Genomic DNA, 22,073 nt, shown 5'->3' on the forward strand with positions numbered 1-22,073 from the left:
GCCACTGTCCCTTTTGTTGTACGTGACTCAATAAAAATGCATAAACCTATGAAATACTGATAAGCAAGCTAATGTAACAAAAATAAAAATCCTCACAGTTAATATTCGCCAAAGTCTTTAAACCGTTAACACTAACAATGAAGCGGCGACGTGCTCCACTTCTGACAATTTTCTGGCACTAGAAAATTGAGATAAAATCACCAAACGTACAGCATGTCAGTCTTCCACTCCATGCAATAACTATTTTCGTTTTTTTTTTTTCTGTCCGTCAACTAAACTCTAAACAATCTGGAGACGCAAAGTGCCAGCTATAATCCGCATGATTCCTCGCTGCAGACCGCCATTTTCCTAAAGTCGCCTTTTTCACCCCTCGCAGCAGGAGAGGAAGACTAATATGGCCCGGGATAGGACATTTGGGCTCTACCAGGGAGGAGTGGAAGGCAAGACCTGCGAGAGGAAAGGCATGCTTTCCATGGGCCTCATGGCGATGTTGAGCGGCCCGGTGATGTTCATTGACATGGGCGAGGTGATGGCGACAGGATGGGCGATGTTCATGGGTGCCGAGGCCGGGATGTTGACTGAGGCGATGTTGACGGGGGCAGTGATGGTGACCGGGTGTTGAAGGCTGACAGGGGACGTGATGTTGACTGTGTTGGTGGTGATGTTCATCTGGGCGGCGATGGTGACGGGGTTGCTGGCGCTGCCGCGGATCATGGCCGTAGTGTTGGACGCGGTTGAGGCAGTGACCGGTGTGGCTGAGGCAGAGTTGCACACGTTGTTAGAGTCTGGCCGGGAAAAAAAGGGAAATGGAAGTTTGTGAATAAAATACTGGGGTGATTTCTAGGATGTTACTACGATTGAATAAAAACTTGAGCATTTTGGTTTAAAAGCATTTTCTTTAACAACGTATTTCTGTATTTACAAGAAATAACAAGTGAATAGTTAAGAAAATAGTCGAATTCAAAAAATTTATTCAAAGACAGAATTTAATAAATCAGGCCTAAACATCTTTGTTCACATATCTCTACCAGGGCTGGACTGAGACAAAAAAATATTATAAAAAAAAAAAAAAAAAACACTCACTCACGCGGGCATGCACTGTGGTCTCATGAGGAAACACTTCTTTTTGATATAGTGTTTTTCTTGCTCCCGAATACAAATAATTTTTCAAGTATTTGTTCGAATCAAGTATTCGTAAAAACACGCTATTCGTGCCTTTCCGAATACCATATTCGGGTTCGGCTCCACCCTTAATATATACATATATACATATATATATATATATATATATATATATATATATATATATATATATATATATATATATATATACACACATACACATACATACATACAGTTAAAGTCTTAGCCCCCTGAATTATTACCTGAATTTTTGCTTAATGGAGAGAAGATTGTTTCAGCACATTTCTAAGCATAATAGTTTTAAAAGCTAATAATATAAATATATTGAATAATATTAAAATAATATTTTACTTGATATTTTTCAAGACACTTCTATACAGCTTGAAGTGACATTTAAAGGCTAAACTAGGTTAATAAGGTGAACTAGGCAGGTTAGGGTAATTAGGCAAGTTATTGTATAACGATGTTTTGTTCTGTTGATTATCGATAAAAAATATTAGCTTAAAGGGGCTAATAATTTTGTCCCAAAAATGTTTTTAAAAAAATTAATAACTGCTTTTATTCTAGCCGAAATAAAACAAATAAGACTTTCTCCAGAAGAAAAAATATTATCAGACATACTGTGAAAATTTCCTTGCTCTGTTAAAAAATAATTTGGGAAATATTTAAAAAATATTATGTAGACAGATAATATTTGCGGACTTTACAAGTTTAATAAGAAGAACTATTCAGCATTTAATAACATCAATATTGAAGATATTGAATTAATCAATTTTGTAACTTCCTCAATCAATCAATCAATCAATCTCCTCTTAGAAGACAGAGTATTGGTAGAGATTTGTTCTACCTTTGTTACAGGTCGAGGTGAAGCCGGTCTGGCCATGGGTCTTGAGGTGGCTGGTGATGTAGGCGGCGCTCAGCATCTTCCCACAGATGTTGCAGGTGACTTTGCCTTCATGTCGTATCATGTGTGAACGCAGACGGTCTTTGGTGGCGAAGGCAGATGTGCAGGCCTTAAGTCAAGGAAATACAAGTTAACCATGACGGACCAATCAAACTCAGTGTCAAGTCTTGGTTTGCAGAACTTTGATTATCAATAAATACAAAATGACTCAAAAATGTAATATTCCTAGCAAAGTTTTTGTTTGTAAAAGTTTAACATTTTGCAGAAATATCAAAAGTATTTTAATATAAAAAAAAAATAACTGAAGATTCTTTTTTTATTTATTTGACAGTTTATTTAAAGTTTTTTTTTAATAATTTCTGGCAAAGATAAAAAAGATGGAAAAATGTTTTCTTGTAAAGAAAGAAATGTAGATATGTTGGAAATTTTTTTTTTATAAAAACAACCAACAGTAATTTTAAAAATACATTTAAAATGATGTAATTCTCTTTGTAGAAGATGTTTTTTTACTGTACATAATTATCTGTAATATTAATTTCTAGTAATGTAAAAATGTTTTATAAAAGAAAACTTTTTTTTTTTCAAATGAAAAATATTGCAATTTTCTTTGTAAATGTGAGATTATATGAAAAAACATAAACAGTACATACTGTAGATACAGTGATCCCTCACTGTAACGGAGTTCCCCTTTCACGGCCTCATAGATTTTTTTTTGTGCAATTTGACATGCTTTTTTTTTTTAGTGCATTGTGTTCTGCGTCCTAATTAGAGCATTGTGTTTTGTGTCCTGACTGACATGTCTCCTGTACAGTACAGAATGGGCTCAGCTTCCTTAAATTACATAAATCTTTGATCACTAGCAGTGTGACTGAAGTGCTGTACTGTATTGCTATTTGTAAGTTTTCTCCCCACAATGCTGACGAATCGTTCTGCACCATCAAAGGCACCTGTGCTAGCACCCAAAGATCTTTGGTTTCATTCTATAATACTGGACTTAAGGTTTGAGCTTTGAGAGTGTTTAAACAAGAGAGAAAGGTGTGAAAATGTTAATGCCTGTCTGTTAAAACGTTTTACAGGGTTTTAAAGGGTTTTACAGCCTTAAAACATCTAAAATAATTGTAAAAAATAAAGCAGACTACTTTGCTGATTTTTCCTATCGCGGGTTATTTTTTTAGAACGAAACTCCTGTGAATAATGAGGGACCACTGTACTTAATATAGCAAATATAACATTTCAACTAAATTCACTGCTTAAAAAATATAGAAATACAAAAATGAAATAATTTGAGTAAATAATAAAAAAAAACATTAACGAAAACAATTAATGTCAATTTTTTTATATAGCACTATTTAACACAACCAGAGGTTGACCAATGTGCTGCACTGTACAAATCAAAACAGATAAAAAATATATATAGAATTATTTATAGAAATATGTATATCAGAATTATTAGCACCCCTTTGATTTTTTTTTCTTTTTTTAATATTTTACAAATGATGTTGAACAGACCAAGAAAATTTCCACAGTATGCCTGATAATATTTTTTCTTCTGGAGAAAGTCTAATTTGTTTTATTTTAGCTAGAATAAAAGCAGTTTTTATTTAAAAAAAATAAAAAAAATAATTTTTAAGGTCAAAATTATTTGCCCCTTTAAGCTATTTTTCTTTTCGATAGTCTACAGGACAAACCATCGTTATACAATGACTTGCCTCATTACCCTAACCTGCCTAGGTAACCTAAAAAACCTAGTTAAGCCTTCAAATTTCACTTTAAGCTGTATAGAAGTGTGTTGAAAACATCTTGTACAATATTATTTACTGTACTCATGGCAAGATAAAATAAATCAGTTAATAGAAATGAGTTATTAAAACTATCATGTTTAGAAATGTGTTAAAAAAATCTGCTCTCTGATAAACAGAAAATGGGGAGAAAAATATGACAAATGTGCTGCCTCAGATGAATGCTCTCCAATAGTGACTTCAAAACTACGATTGGACAGAGGATTTAAACCAATTCAGGGCACTTTCTTTTATACCCGCAACATGCTCCAAGCGGGCCAACAAGACGGCATGATCTACTGTGTCAAATGTAGCACTCAGATCTAACAGCACAAGTACCGCACAGTCCCCAGCATCACCAGTAAGCAAAATATAATTTAAAACCTTAACAAGTGCAGTCTTGGTTGAATGATGATGACTTTTTGAAACCTGACTGAAAGACCTCAAGAATTTTGTGATCATCTAAAAATCTTTGCAGCTGCTGCAATAGTACTTTTTCTAAGATCTTTGTGATACAAGACGTATTTTAAATGAGTCTATAATTGGCTAAAACAGATGGATCTAAGTTGCTTAAAGAAATATGGTGGAAGAGCATCAGTGGAAGAACCAGACAGCTTTAACTGACATACAATTTCTTTAAGCTGTGTAAAAGAAATTTTCAAACTGGCTAAAGACAGTAGAACACACCGAACCAACAGAAGGATCAGAAACAGATGGTGAAATCCCCAGTCTAATATTACTGATCTTATTAATAAAAAAAAAAAAAGAGAAACTCATCACACCTTGTTTTTGACACATCTGGGAGCACACCAACAGTCGGATTCACAACATTATTAAAAATGGTAAAAAGAGTTTTTAGTCTATAGTAATTTGTGTCAATAATTGCCGCAAAATAACTTGATTTTGCTAATCTCATTTCCTTTTGAAATTTAAACAGTGAATCTTTTAGTATTTCAAAGGAAATTTGGAGCTCATCCTACTTCCACCAACGCTCCGCTCTCCTGCAAATCTGCCTTAAGGAGCGTATATTGTCATCAATCCAGGGCACTGATTTAGGTTTAAAAAATCTAATCCAACATTTTCTTTTAACAATTGTCTAATATATATATATATATATATATATATATATATATATATATATATATATATATATATATATATATATATATATATATATATATATATATATATATATATATTTCTTGCAAAGCTATTGCAAAAAAATCTATTGAGCAATCTTACCGTTACTTGGCATTTAAAGGGTCGTTCTGTGGAGTGTACATGTTTGACATGACAGCTAAGATGATCCGGCCTGTTGGACGAGAAAAAAAAACAAACAAAAAAAAAACAACAACTTCAATGTACATATCCATTTTCCATCATCAGGTTCTTTTTACCTGTTAGTCACCACTGACCTTTGGGGATTTACAACTACCTAACATTAAATAGTAACAGTTCTTGACCCCATTGAGCTACAAACAAACTAACATTAGATATAATTGGAAAGAAGACACTGAGCTTTACTATGGTCCATCTGGGAAGTTTTATGCTCAAAAATATAAAAAGTTATTCATTATGAAGTCATGGGAAAGAAAGACTGTATTGTGTTCACTATTTGTTTTTTCATATACAAACACAGCAAATCATTAAATGTAATGACCTAGAAAAAAATATGCCTTGAAAGCCAAGTGTTCTCATGAGTAGGCCCACACGGAATCTGCATGCGCAGAATTCCACAAATTTTTTGCCCATCATTGATTCGGATTATTTACTCGTGTAAACGTGTGAAAATTTATAATTATTTAGTTTTTAAATTTTAAATTAATTTCAGTAATATTATTGACTAATATGACTTTAGTTACGATACTCCCAAAATTGTTCTGCATAAAACCGCAGATTTTAAACTAAATTTTTTGCAGAAGTAGCAAAAAATGTCTGCAGATTCTGTCTGTCCATACTCATGAGTTTATATTTCAAATTTCATTAAAATAGCATTCAAAATGAGATTTCTGCTAAAAGTTTTCTGAGGCTATATCAGTGCCCATCACTCCCTCATCGTCAGAGGCATTTTCTCAAAAATGACCTTCCCTAACTATAACAGTAAAAGTTGCTAAATAATTTGGTCTACGTTTACAGTTCAAGTATCTTTGGAAAGAAAACACTTTCTTTATTATCCATCATCTAGAGTTTATAATGCTTAAAAAGAATACGTTATAGATACTTAAATTCCACCATCAAAAGAAATTAATGCTTTTATGTAAATAAATCCAAAATGCTAAACCCACCTAGAGAAGCCCTTCCCACAAACGGAGCAGATGTAGGGCTTGTGCACGCCGCCATCATGCGAGCGCACATGGTACGTCATGCGGTCCTTCCTCTTGAAGCGCTGGTGGCATATAGGGCACTCAAAGGGCTTCTCGTCCGAGTGCGAGAGCTTGTGCCGGTTGAGGTGGTAGACATCCCGGAAGGCCTTGCCGCACATCTCACAGCCGTGGTTCTTCTTTACCGGTTTGGGGGGTTTTTTGGGCACGGTTGGCTGCTGTTGGGGCAGAACTGACATGATGCCTGCGGCTGTGGATGCTGAGGTGGTTGCTGTGGTGAGGATGCCCGCCACTGTTGACACATAAGATGGGTTTCCGTTGTTGTCGCGTGGCACAGTGGAAATGAGAGGCACCATGGTGGGCGCTGTGGTGGTCTTTTTGGGCCGGGACACCATCTTAATGCCTGTATGACAAGACTCGTGCCGTCGGAGGTGGTAACTGTCCCGAAAGGCCTTGCTGCAGTAGCTGCATATGAAGGGTGTTTTTGATTTGGGCTCTTTTTTTATGACCACCGGACCCCCACCTCCGCCGCCTCCTCCTCCACCCGTTCCGCCACCCAAGTTGTCTTTGAGGAGGTCGGATGAAATGATTGGGGGCTTCTGGTCCAGCGGGATGGGGAGAACAGGCTTTTGATCCTGCGGCTCAGAGTTGAGCAGAGGCAGCAGGCTGTTCTGATTGACCTGATGCTGGTGGTGGAGGGCTTCATTGGCCTGCTGGATGGAGAAAGAGAGAGAAGACTGCGCATAAGTATACATGAAATCAAAACTAACCATATTGATTCCTTGTAATAATAGCTAATTAATTATTCAGTTTCTCTAGAAACTAGGACTTCTTGATATTGGGAAAAAATGTAATATTTTCATTTACTGCGATATATATTGTGACAAGACTTGAATAGCTTGTAAAGAATTTTATAATTTTAGATCACTTAGGATAATTTTTGGGGAGCATATCTGCATACTAGCATTTACAAAATGAAAAGCAAAGTTAAATACAACAGATAAAAGATACAAATAAACTGTTAAATAATTTTCTGCCAAGTCAAACGGTATTCAGTATAGATATATATGCTAGATATTACATACAGACCCTGAGGAAGCGTTTATAGCGCCGCCACATTTGTACAGTGCTCCCAGGACAAATGTCATTCAACCCTGCTAGTCAAGACTAAGGCCCCGTTTACACTAATGCGTTTTAGTTTGAAAACGCATAAGTTTTGCTACGGTTACGCCATCCGTCCACACTACGCCGGAGTTCTCGAGCGCCGAAAACGGAGCGTTTCGAAAACGCTGGAGAGGCCGTTTTCATTCTGAAACGCTGCTGCTCCGTCTCAGTGTGGATGGGGAAAGACGGAGGCATCTGAAAACGGAGGCGGGGCTGCAGACATTCGCCTCTCTGATTGGGGCTTTTCCTCAATATTAAGTAGCCTAACACACAGTTCAGTCCTGAATCTTCTCCGTGTAAGTTCAGACTTCGCAAGTTTGATCAAGGCTGCATCTCTTCTTCTCAGTTTGATATGGAAAACATACCGAGGACACGCGTCAATCTTCACAGTGAACAGTGTACTTTATAATTTCATTCACATCACCCTGGCTACGTTGTTTCACATTCTCAACAATAAAATGTAAACTTGATAAGGAACTGCCTATTTTTATTTTAATATTAACAACTAAACAGACAGCAGAAATGTTGAGGCGTTGTGCTGCCTGAGCGTCATCTTCACTGTGTGGATATTTATAACAAAACGGAGCCGATAACAACTGCCTCCTTTCAATTTCAGTGAAAATACGAAACATACCCACTCTTTTGCTGAATATCAGTTTTAATAATCGATAATGGCCATTATAAAAGTATAACATACAATAAGTTTATACATTATAGGAAATAAAGGCAAGCGATCAGTCAATATACAGAATAGGCTACGTGGTTACATTAATCATTAACTTATCTTTGCGCTCAGCCAAAACACGTTACCTGAGAACAAGTAATAGATTCCAATGACCAAAGTCAGGGAATATGTCGTTAGATAAAGACAACAAGATGAATGAAATATCACGTTAAATAAATATAGTGAGATTAGATCCAGCGGGAGATGCTTGATGAGAAGTCCGACCAGCAGAGCTCTCATCTGGGTAGATGGGCTGCAGCGCTTGCCAAAGTGTGTGTGTGGTCACGTTATGTGCGTTTTCAGCGTTTTAGTGTGGACGGAGAGCAGTTCAGAAACGCTGGGTAAAACGCGAGTGTGGACGCGGATCGTTTTCATTCTAAAACGCCGTTTTAAAACTAAAACGCACTAGTGTAAACGGGGCCTAAAGCCAATGTGAAGATGCTGGACTTTTGCGCTGTATACGGGTGTAGTAACATGCAAACAAAGCATAAACGCATCACATTTCATAGGTAAGATTTCATTTTTTACATTTTGTATATTAATTTTTTTTGCAAAACAAGTCATTTTATTGATGATTATATAAATTCACTTACTGCATTCACCATAAGGCAAAGTAGAACCAACTAAATACTTGCACTAAATACTCAACTTATGCTAGTTTGGTTAAATAAAATAAGCAAACAATGTAAATGAAATACGACAACAGGCTGCTGCGGTGCTAAAAACTTATTATTGTCAGCAAAGTAAACAAGTCGTTCATAACGGGATTCATTCATAAACGAATCACTGCCACCGTTAGAATGAGAAGTGAAAGCAGGCGAGGGGGTGTGTTTCAGGACATGGATTAGATCAAATTTAACAGAAAGGGAGGATAATATATTTCCATACACACACTCTTTGTCGACAATGCCCATATGTATACACTCAAAATGACAATAATAATAATAATAGTAATGATAATAATATTATTATTCATAATAATAATAATAATAACCACATTCAATTTCATTATTTATTGCAAATAAAAAATAAAATATGTAAAAGTATGTCATGACAAACCCTTTTAAACATGGGTTCAAATAGGGCTGTACAATAATTAGATATCAATATATACCGCAATAGATTTTTTTTCAATAACTGTGATATGATTTTTAAACCCATTTCTGGTATTTCGATATAAATTTGCATTATATATATATATATATATATATATATATATATATATATATATATATATATATATATATATATATATATATATATATATATATATATATATATATATATATATATATGTCACAGAATGATGTTCAGTGCTGAGCCGTCAGAAAGAGCGTGATGTTGCTTGCGTGATGACGTACATCACAGACACGCTGCCAGTGCTCAGCATTTGGTTAAGTTTCTTTGCACAGTTCACAGAAAGGTTTAGCTACAAATTAAAAAATGAGTGCCTTGAATATAGTTGTGAATGAACAAGCTTCCACGAGTAAGAATGCAGATGAATTAGTTTATGAGAGAAGAAAGACTAACGCAGTGGTGTGGAAGTGGTTCAGCTTTTTAAGTTCCAATGAACTTGTAGTTTCGGTGCTCTGTAAAATGTGCGGGAGAGTGGTGCCGACTAGCAGCGGGAACACATCAAATCTGTTCCACCCGATAGAACATACCGGCAATGAAGCAAATATTAATTTAATCAAATATTATTTACTGTCATCATGGCAAAGATAAATTAAATCAGTTATTAGAAATGAGTTTCTTAAAACTATTATGTTTAGAAATGTGTTAAAAACATCTTCTCTCAGTTAAAAAGAAATTGGGGAGAAAAATAAACGGGGTCTAATAGTTCAGGAGGGCTAATAATTCTGACTTCAAACTTGATGCATGCATACATCCACAAACACGCTCATACATACCTCGATACGTGCATATACTCCCACATTAACACACGCACATACATATAAACTCAATCCGTGCATATGCACAATCCTTTAACCCAAATTAACACTCTCATACACAAACTCGCTGCATGCTGGCATATAGCACTCGCACAAACTTACAAAATAAAATTGACAAACATATTTATCAGCAACCTGGTTATTGCAAAGCTGATGAAATAGACAGAATGTAATTAATAGCGGCATTCAATCTGTTAAATAATGAAAATGTGTTATATAAAATAATGTTAATTATTAGTCTATACATTTTTTGCCATATGGTCCAGCCCTAGATTAAAAAATAGGAATGGCCAATTCAACCTCTCAGATTTTTTTTTTGAACTTTTATTGACAGCAGTCAACATAATACAAACAGTAATAAGAACAGTCCTGAGATTGGGCCCGAGCATACAAATAAAGATATATATAATGATCTGAGGAAAAAAGAAAAAAGAAATAAATAAAAGTAAATAGACAAACTTCAAGCAAAAATACAAACTTAGAGACATAAGTGACCTATCCAATGAGGCTTTGAACTGGTCCCCATCTTCTTTCAAAGATTTGAGTCTTCAGCTGTATTTGTGCTGTCAACTGTTCCATTGAATATAACTGTCTGATTTTTTGTATCCACTGTGAAACCGTGGGTGGTTCAGGTTTAAACCAGTTAATTGTTATATTTTTTCTTGCAGCCATTAGCAGGAGATGTAGCAAAGTTTCCTGATCATGGGACAGATCCTCTGGAAATTTATCCAGTAAAAACAACCTCTCAGATTTTAAAATGCTATTCTTTGCTAATCAGTCGGTGAGCAATACTGACAAATTAAAAGTAAACTTCTTCTGACTGTGTATCATTTGCTTTGAGCACAAAATGCAAACTCATAGCCTGAGTTGTGTGAACTGACTGGCAGTGACATTATGGGCCAGTGTTGCTACAGGCCAGTGTGAGGTAGACATGAACTCAGCTGAGAGACGGTGTTAAATGTTTATCAAAAATAGAAACTGACTCATTTCCAGGGCATCTGTGCAGCTTGGAAAACAAGAGAAGCCCTGACTGGGTCGTATTAGAGAGACGAGTCAGCTGTTCAGAAAAGCACAGGATGACTAATGAGATATTAGAGAGAGTGAAAAAGCTAGAGGGGAATGTGAATGTGAAGGAGAAAGAAAGAAAAGGAATTTGAACTATCATTAAATCTAATCAGATGAAACGGTAGATGTGAGCAAAAACGCTGTCCATAAAAGAGTGAAACAACTCTGAGGAAAACTTTAACTTTTAAATAAAAAAAAATAAAAAAAAACCTTGGCAAACCTAATCCCCCATGTGACTTACAGGAATGTGTAGATCACGTCGGGGCAAGATGCAAATGTACAGACATGTGCATCATATCAAAGCACTTCGGCTCAAGATATTGACGTCCTGCAGCCAGTAAACATAAATCTGCAGCATGTAAAATGATCTGAGGCTGTAATGAAAGCAGTTCCTCATGTGACCAGCATCACAGGCTCAGGACGTCCTGATAAACTTACATATACATACACAACAACCACTACATGGCCAGACGATAGGACATCCACAGGGCTCTTCCACTGCAGAGATGAGAACTATCTGTTTGTGACAAATTTAATGTTATAACCAGTGCTTTATTTAGCTATTTCTGTGTAGAATTTGGTAAAATATCTGTGGATTTAGGTAGAATCATTTTAAGAGTAGGAGCTGAAACCTAAACAAACGAAAGTATATCCAGCTAGAACCCCCTTTGTGGAAAACAACGAGTATATTTCATAATATACCTTACTACGTTTCACACTGTATTTTACATAATTCTTTTAAACAGTTGCATATCCTTCAATAATATTACTGAAATTAACAAACAAAAAAAAAAACAATATACAGATTAATAAAATTACTATCCCGCCTGAATTATTAGCCCCCCCTGTTTATTTTTACCCACATTTTCTGTTTAACAGAGAGATTTTTTTTAGCATATTTCTAAACATAATAGTTTTTATAACTCATCTCTAATAACTGATTTATTTTATCTTTGCCATGATGACAGTCAATAATATTTTACTAGATATTTTTCAAGACACTTCTATACAGCTTAAAGTGACATTTAAGAGCTTAACTAGGTTAATTAGATTAACTAGGCAAAACATTGTATATCAATGGTTTAGTCTGCAGACAATGAAAAAATATATATTAGCTTAAAAGGGCTAATAATGTTGACCTTAAAACGTTTATCAAAAAATTTTTTATCTGCTTTTATTCTAGCCAAAATAAAACAAATAAGACTTTTTCCAGAAGAAAAAAATATTATCAGACATACTGTGAAAATTTCCTTGCTCTATATATATCAACTGTATATGTACACCTGCTTACTTGAGTAAAAATGACTGAATGACAGTCTCAATAATCTGCAAAGTTTTCTGCGAGCACAGATTCAGTGTGTGCAGAGTTATAACCAGTACAAAACAAGAAATATAGCTTATAAATAGTGCTTTTAGTATAATTTGGGAGCATGACAGCGTATGTTACCCTGTTTAGCTTTGATGTGATAAAGCAGTGCAAATATTAGTCTAAATGCATGCACTCCCTTATGAAAAAGGAAGAATGTCATATGGCTTTTAAATGACACAAGTGTGCAAAATTAATGATCATGGTGGATGAGGAGGAAAATAAATGCATCCAAGCCACAGCAACAGACAAAAATTAATTAGATAAAATGTGAGTACATGACTATGATGTTTATTTGCTCCTTAAAGTTGGATCTGTAGTTTAAAAATGAAACGCAGCCACTGCATCTTACTCATAATCCAAAACATGATAGTGCCTATTAACATACAAGATGCTACATTAATAAATCAAGAGGTAGGAAGCTTAATTAGTGACTTTAATTCTGGAAAGGAACAAATATCCAGACACTACTGAAATCGTGTATAATAATCGTGTATAATACTTGAGGGAGCCAATGTGACATTCATTAATCGGAAAAGATTATTTTAAGTGTGTAAAGTAAATGCAGTGTGTGATTCCTATGTACCCTGATATATTATTTCGTCTGTTAGTCCACCATGCTTCTGCTGTTTTTAGAATCTCTGGCTTCTATTAATGCCCAAATTTACAGACTTTGTGCAATGTTTACACAAAACTGACATTATGGAAAATGATTGCATTGCAGTTTGTGTGCAAGTCTAGAAATAACATGTAATCATTCATGTAATCAATCAATTCAACTTGTGCATTTCTAAATAATAATAAAAACAACTAAAAATTTTATAAAACACAAAATAAAAAAATATATATTAAAATGACATTTTAAAAACGAGATTTTAGAAATCTCAATATTTTATTATTTAAAGTGAGTGATACTAATGATTGAACAATTATTTTCTGAAATAAAACATGACTGTATAGCACCTGATGAAAAATAGTGTCATTAAAGTACAGAAAATGATTGGAGTGGAGTTCGACATGATGGAAATTGGGAAGCAACCCTAAATGCTGTGCCTAAAACAAGAGTAGCTGAAAGTCTACACGACTATTAGGCTCCTCGTTCTGCAGCTGCCTGCATTGTCTCATTGGTCACGGCATCCAGTTGGTGGGGTGGGGGTGGGCATTCATGAACACAATTGTGCCACTAAGGACATATAATAATGCTTACAGTAACGAGAGACCTGATTCTGAAAACACTGACACATTAAAGCTCACATGTCCTAAAAATATGTAAGAAGAGATGACTTTGGTTTGCATCTTTATCTAAAAGCCTCATTATAGGAGGTCTTTGTGGGCTTGAATAGGTAAAACAGCTGGACAAAAAGTGTAAATAGACAGGTGCTTTATTATTTATGCTTTGTGGTCTGATTGATTTGAACATTAACACAAAATATTTGGTATATGACCGTTATTAATACCATTCTCTGAAGCCCATCATAATGCAGTTCTAAAAACCCTATAATTGAAATTATGAAAGCAAAATAAATTAATTAATAACGGATTTATGTAATGAGTTTAATACTTTCACAGGAGTAAAAATGCAGTTTTATCAAATATTGACATGTGTGATTGCATTTGCCTATGTCATAATGATTTAAAATCAACAGTTCAACAAAAACTAATTTTATATTGAGTGAGTTACATTTAGGAGTAATTTAAGAAAATTATGTTCCATTCATAAAGACACAAATCAGACATTGTGAAGGAAATGAATGTATTATGGCTGGATGAATAATCAGACAGAAATATGAACACACATTTAAGCGAAATTGTGATTGTCATACTCATCTTGTCAGAAAAACCTGATGTGATCTAGCGCTGCATGATATTGGAAAAATCTGACATTGTAGTGTTTTATTTTTCTACGATAAATATTGCAATAACAATACAGTTTTACAAGATAGTTTGGATGGCATTTTCTGGAGAGTCTAAGAGTATTCAGGTACAGAAATTGAATAATCACAACTGTCTCGTTTTTAGTCCAAATGACAAAAAAATCTTAGAGCAAGTAAAAATATTTAGTTTTTTTACCTTTAGAAGAAATAAGTAAAAATTAATTGTTTTCCTTAAAACAAGCAAAATGATCTGCAATATATTTTTGGATTTGAATTGTATATATTTGAAGTAAAAAACAAACTGTTTGCATAAATATTGTAAATTCAGTATAAATACAGTAATTAAAAACTCCTGGTCAACTATAATTCAGACTCACTCAACATTGCATATCTTGCAATGTGACTATTATGGGTGCACACATTGCAATATCTATGCAGAAACAATATATTGTGCAGCTCTAGAGGGCGAACCCCCAAATCCCTCCAAATTTACAAAAAGAAACCCAGGAAATAATTTGGAAATAGTGGTTGGTGAATAAACAAAAATAAATAAATAAATAACTGCTTTCCTTAATTCAAGGTGACTAATAAACTTATGACTATGGAATCAAGTCTTAGAAGGACTTGTTTTAAATGTGACTGAATTTATGAGGTGAGTTTGGAGTAAAACAATGTTATTATGTGGTGATTACACAGTAAAAACAATTACATAGAGCTATAGTTCATCGAGAAGCTACTCAAATGTCATTATCAGTGAAATATGATGAGACACAATTGTCAACTACACAATGTCAATGATTCACACTAGAGCTGCACGATTCTGGCAAAAAAAAAAAAAAAAAAAAAAAAATGGAGATATTTTTTTGCTTACAATAAAGCAGATAAAGATCATGATTTTCTCACGATTCTTTAGATGTAAAATAAAGGTTATTATGAGTAGGCTATAATTATTGTTATTTTTCATGGTAAAAAAATATGGTAAAAAAATGTTTTAATTCTATATGTAGGTCTACTGTTTATTCTCATGCACAACACTTTGTGTTCGCTTAGAAAAAAAGCATATCAAATGCTTCTCGTAAAGTCGTAGCCTAATCATAATGCCATACAATTAATTAAATGTTGCGCACACTTTCGGCTTCTATTTTACTGCTAAGTGCAGTTCATATTTCCTGCGCAGCTCTCAAACAATCACTCTGCTCCACAAACTGAACGTTATTTACAACTTTATTCCCTCTTATTAACAGCCTATGCAGGTTCTGTTCACTAAAGTAGACTTCACTCACAGGTGCACGCCCACCCTCTCTGTAGTAAAAGCTCATGGTCAGCAGCTCACGTCACATGTGATTTCGCAGCCGAAATACATCATTACATAAAGACAGAAATGGCATTTTTGGGTGAATTATACCAAATTTTACTACCAAATGTAATAAAAATTTGTCTAATAATATTATTAATGACAGATTACAAGCATATGTCTAAAACACAATAATTCAACTTGAGAATTATGAATAGTAGTATTCTGATGTAAGCACTTTACTGTGCATTAATGACAAGGACAAATTTTAAGTCTGTTCAAGTTCACCTTTCAAAATCTAGTCAAAATTTTGCATTTTAACCAACAGTAGACCTACACATAATATTATTATTATAGTTATTTTACCATGTGTTTGAGAAATAACAATAATTATAGCCTACTCGTATTACCCTTTACTTGACATCTACAGAATCATGAAAAAATTGTGATCTTGATTTTAAGCAAAAAAATTGTGATTTTCATTTTAGCCAGAACTGTGCAGCTCTACACCATATCCAAGCCCTGGAACAAAAAAATGTTTATTTAACCAGAGCATGATGAAATCAGCATTTTCACTAATGTCCCTTTAACATTACATGTCTTTTAACCATGTTTTTTGCAGTATTAGGAAGGGAGGAAAAATTGTTTCCAGTATTCTACAGTTAGAGAAGACCATATATTAACTGAAATAGCTGTAACTGTAACACAGGGGTGTCCAAACTCGGTCCAGGAGCGCCTGTGTCCTGCATATTTTAGCTCCAACCCCAATAAACACACCTAAATTAGCTAATCAAGCTCTTTTTTGGTATACTAAAAACTTCCAGGGAGGTGTGTTGAAGGATGTTGCAGCTAAACTATGCAGGACACTGGCCTTCCAGGACCGAGTTTGGACACCCCTGCTGTAACATAAATAACATTTTAACCTAACAAAATATAAACATGTACTTGTGCTTACTATCATGTAAAAAGTGCTTGAAGTATTCTTTAAATTACATTTATAAAAATATGCCGTTATAAACAGACACAGGGCTCAACAAAAATTAGGGCTCCATGTCCCAGGTTTAGTGTGAGAGACGCTCGGGAAAGTAGACCGGATGTCAGTGCTAATAATGTGACTAGTGCGTTCGGTTCTCTTTGTAACAGAATTGACAAAAGCAATGCTCGTACAACCAAAGTTCTGCAACTTTTAAAAGCTTAATATACTGTAGCCTTCGTACACTTAGCGGGTGCAAAACTATGCAAATGCAATAAAGAATTGATCAAGTAATTCTGGTTTTATGCCTTGAGGTTGGTAGGCAACTTTGATGTTTTAACTTTCTCAGAAGTGAGTTGAAAGGGGTCCATCAGAAGACTGCTGTCTAGCATTCAAGATGTAATGTTAGACTTAAAACTAAATAACTGGCATGAATCACATTTATTTTTATTTTTTTAAATCAATATCATGTTTGAGAATATTTATAATAATTATCATAAAAAAAAATCTAAATGAAATTATGAATTAAATTAAGTATTTTCAAATGAAATAATATTGAGATTGAACAGTGGTAATAAAAATAAAACACTTAATGCAACTTAAAACACAGCCCTATGTCTGACAGGCATGACTAAAAACAAAACCAAAACTAATAATGTGGTGCTATTGTGAGGCGATATTGCTACGGGTTAATCCACATTGTGTGGACAGGCAGAACGTGGAGTTGCATTTCATATAAAATCATCTTAAATGATTTGACACACTCAGAAATGTGAGGTTGAAACTTTAACTCTGATCGGTGAAGGTGGCAGATGCATGAGTAAATCTCTGTTTAAGCCTATTACAGGTGATCTTACAGGCAAATTTGAAAACTCAGCTTAATAACAATGAGAAAAAAAATACATCTGTGGCATCAAATTTGACAAATCTCTTGATGTAAGGGAAGAACAAGAGTGAACAGAACTCCATTCCTCCAAAGACAGAACCTAGTGAATCAGATTCTTGTTTGCTGCAGACGGATTAAGAGATGCCTGTTGGGAGCCGGACAATGCCTCGCTCATGAATAACCTCCGACGCCTGCAGAACAATGAGGAGTGACGCGCTAGACCGTCGTCTCATTAGATGCTTCATCACATGGGTGGATTCAAACAAAACAAATTAAGCACTTTTTTACACCAGCTTTAATAGGCCTGTAAACTAAATAACTGATCTCTTGGTTAAAAAAACTGGTCAACGTTTGTTGCTACGACCATATTACGGAGTAATAAGACATTTGGGAAGAACTTCCAGCTTTTTAAAAAAAAAAAACATGATGTTTATCTATTAAACTTTCTTGAAATCAAATGTAGATAATAATTACTGCAAGCAAGACATTTGAGAATGGTGAGTAGAGGCTTCCTAAGAAAACCTTAAAAGTTCTAAAAGTAGTGCAAGACACTAAATATGAAACCCAATGTACACCTGCTAACAAAGAGATTTTTTTAAATAATGTTTTTTTTTAAGAGTAATGTTTACATTACTCATCCTCTACTTTTTTTTTAAACCTTTAAGTCCCCCCATTGTACACAAAAGATTTTCAAAGAATTATGGAAACTGTTGCCTTCCATAGTAAACATTTTCAATAGCTACCATATAGAGCTTAAAGTGGATCAAAACCATTATTAAATTAAAGTTGTCCTAAAATTACTCAACACCCATTCCTGTCTTTTTGACAAATTTAAAAACCTTTTTTGACTCACTTAAAAACTCCTAAACGTTTGTAATCACTTAAGGGTGAGTAAATAAATACATTTTTATAGGTGAATTTTCCCTGTAAAGGCCAATTTTTGCTTCTGCGTTAAGTGCACTTGGTACTAGGTACTCTTTGCTGTACCCTGACACGCACCTCTCCAAAAATGTACAGCAAAATAAGTGCAAAACCTGTGACTAGTCAGCCTGGTAGTGGTGACAGGCATCGGCAGAGCTTTAAGTTGTGGAAGCAAAGCGAGGTTGGTGGCATCACTGGTGTGAGTGTTAACAAGTGTCTAGTCCTGCAGAGGAATTACTAAAGCTTATATACAGTTGCAGAACATTCGCCTGTTCACAACTAATTTTTTCTTGAATAAGGGCCTACTCACACTATGCTATCTAAACCGTGCTCAGGCCCGTTTCCCGGATCGTTTAAAAAGTGTGAGTGCTCTGAATCAGTTCACTTGGGTTTTGGCACGGTACGCTTGTGTGTGAATGCGAAACGCACCTAAGCCCGAAACTGAAAGCGAGACGTGACTTTTAAGGGACCGTTTCATAAGGATTAATTAATCATTCTTATTGTTCAATGAACGCAAACTGTCGTAGATTATTAAAGACGCAAACCCCTCACAGCACGACAGCTGCGCACCTTCAGCAAACCTCCTAACATTTGCAGCACGAGGACTTTATGATTGTTCATGAGCGTCAAAAGTGCCTGATCAGTTTGCCGAAATATTTGACTGCATGTCACTGCATATCAAACAACTTAAACGATATAACTAAAGAAATCTCCACCATGCTGAATGAGAGAACTTACTGAACAGCGCAGCATTGATGACGCAAGCGTGCCCAGGCCAGAATGTAATGTGAGGGCCTATTCAAACTATGCAATCCAAACCGTGCCCAGGCCCGTTTCCCGGATTGTTTGAGAAGTGTGAGTGCTCTGAATCGGGCTCAGGCACGGTTTACTTAGCCGGCCCTGGCCAGATTGGAAGAGGTGTGCCTAAGCGCGGTTCACTTGGGCTTTGGTGCGGTATGCTTGTGAATGAGTGCGGGTCGTCTAGGGAGACAGGAGGTGGGACAAGCGTGCTTTGGCCCAGTTCAAGGCTACTGTACATAGTGTGACTACGCCCTGAGTGTGAGTTAAAACTACATCTACAGTAGCATAACATGTATTTCCAGCATAAACCCAAAACACCAGCAAAGAAAATCAACAATGTACATAAGAAAAAGCGAACAGACTCCACTAAGCTGCACTGTTATTGCAGAGCAACTCAGACAGAACACAAAGGTATAGATGCTCACAATGCAGTCAGATGTGCAAGCTATGCCCTATGGTGTTCAACGATCATTTGATACAGAAATATAACCAGGCATAAGATATATTTTTAAGTTGGTGCCAATAGCCTAGTGGTTAAGTCCACCAACATATAGCATCATGGTGCTCACTGCGACCTGAGTTCGATTACAGGATCGAGGTCCTTTGCCGACTCTTCCCCTCTCTCTGCTTCCAACAATTTCCTGTCAATTATCTGCAGTAATCTCTCCATTAACGGTTAAACACTCAATAATAATAATAACTTAAATAATAACTTAAATAACTAAATAATTATTTAAAAAAATATATATTTTTGTCAATCTTATCATAAGTGGATGGTGCTAAATGTAAACGTGAAAGGGGTCAAAAATCATTTTGAGCCAGTTGTTGAATACATCTGAACAGATATAAAAGTCCACCTACTGACCTAATGTGATTTTATGTCGACACTGAAACAAGATATTCCCCTAAATTATTTAAATTACAATTAAAATTGTGGTTGCCATCTACATAACTTTTAAATTGTTTTATGTAACATTCGATTGCTCATTTACTCATACTTGTCACACCAAAAGTGAGGCAGAGTATCGAGAAACAAGAGGAAAAGGTCTACACCAGGACACAAGTGGTCAACAGGACAACTAAATCATGACAAAAGAGGTCTCAACAAGAGACACTTCTGAATGCATGGCAATCCCAAATATAATGTAGTATAACGATTCTTATTGTCAAATAGTCAAAATAAAAACACTTTATAAAAATTTATTTCACTATTTAAAAATCAGAAATGCAAACAAAATTAATGAGTATAGCTATTGCTCTAAAAAATGGAAACGCACACAGGCCAATGCATCAACTAGGTCAACTGTAGTACACGTTTCTTCAAAAGATGACTTACAAAATGAACAAAAACAACAAAAAGTTCCATAAGTCGACAATCTTAGTTTTACACAATGATAAGTTTACAGTATAAGGTAGAACATAGCAGATCAATAGTAAAAATTGTTGCATTCTGTCAATTACCACCAAAAGAAAAACCACACCAAACTATTCCCCAACATACCATAAGCATGCAGATTCCTCATGCATCATTGCAAGAGCTCCACTCACAAACCAATGCAATGTATGTTTAATTAGCATTGCAAATGTACAACTATGGATGTCAGTAAACTGGACGTGAGTGGACTACACAGATTATTTATAATATATTACTATTAGATTATAATTAATATACGAAACGTTTCCTTAAGTTTGGAGGGAGAAAGTAAGTCTAATTAGAAGTTTGCGTGTTATTTCAAACTTAAACGATTGTGGGACACTTACATAAAATATAGGATAATTTTCGTACATTTGAACCTGTACAGTATTTGGCCATCATATGCAAGATTATGATGTCTATGTAGGCAGCTGAGAAGGTTTTGAAACACAGCCATTATCCCCATGTTCCCTCCAATAAAAGTAGCCTTAGAGCTGCGTTGACAAGCATTAAAATAACAAATTTACGAGACGCATGGAGATCGATATAAAAAGAAAAACAACATATAAAGCAAAGCTGCAAAAGGAAAATGTACATAAACAGTTTTTTGCTATTACACACGCAGGACATGGACCCTGCGTCTGGCAAAAACATCCAAATTATGTCACAACAAAATCAATGAGTAACCAAAACTAAGACAAATGTTGCCAGCTAAAAGTGTTAAACTTGAGATAAAAGGCAAAAAGCAGGTAAAAAGAGTGCAAATATGAAGAAGAGAGGGTAAAACTGGGAAAGAAATCCTTTACGACTCCCATAGTTCACAGCTGGAAGTCTGGGAGAGATGCAGCATTAGCGGCTAATGTGAGCTAGCTTAGCTACCATTGTTTTTACAGGCTTAAAATCCCGCTTTTAAAGCTCAAATCTCCGCGCCTCGCGCTGTTTTTAAGAGTCTCTGTCGAATTTCTATTTTTCCCGCCCGGCTGGGATTTATTTCGAAGGGCTGGCTTACCTGAAATAAAAATGAACTCCAGCTCGGCTCCATTGCAACACTTAAAAAAATCTGCAGGAAACCTACAAGAAATCTACAACAAAGCAGCTAAACATGGCAGCTGCTACAACTTCCTGTAACCCCGAGGGCCAAACCATTTCATCTGATATACGCGCTGCTGCTGCTGCTGCTGAGATTCTGCCAGCTCACTCCATCACAGCACTGCGCCCACACTGTAACGTTACAGTAATGATAGTTTTGGTCTAAATAAAAATATTAAGGCATTTTCTTTAAATTATTAAACGACTTTAAACACGCTGAATGATGATTATGCCGAAAATAATAATCAGAAAACGAAAAAAAAAAACATGTATATTTAGGTGCTGTAAAAAATATAGAGTTAAGTTGATTATATTCGCATATTCGTTCATGTGACATGCGCCCTATATTGTTTACAGTGGTAGGCTACTTTGAATATTCTGTTTGAAATCACATGTAAGTAGAC

At 35.2% G+C, this 22,073-nt stretch overlaps 1 protein-coding gene across 1 annotated transcript; it reads right to left on the minus strand.

Moving 5' to 3' along the window:
* Positions 1-249: 249 nt before the first annotated feature.
* On the minus strand, positions 250-21,701 carry vezf1b (vascular endothelial zinc finger 1b). The gene is given in 5 exon segments (NM_001079963.1): positions 250-785; positions 1,991-2,156; positions 5,068-5,137; positions 6,111-6,859; positions 21,590-21,701. Coding segments are annotated over 5 exon segments (1,383 nt in total). The 5' UTR covers positions 21,623-21,701; the 3' UTR covers positions 250-420.
* Positions 21,702-22,073: the final 372 nt, after the last annotated feature.

The sequence above is a fragment of the Danio rerio genome, chromosome 15 (assembly GCF_052040795.2).
Source record: "Danio rerio strain M-AB ecotype USA chromosome 15, GRCz13ab, whole genome shotgun sequence".
NCBI lineage: Eukaryota > Metazoa > Chordata > Actinopteri > Cypriniformes > Danionidae > Danio > Danio rerio.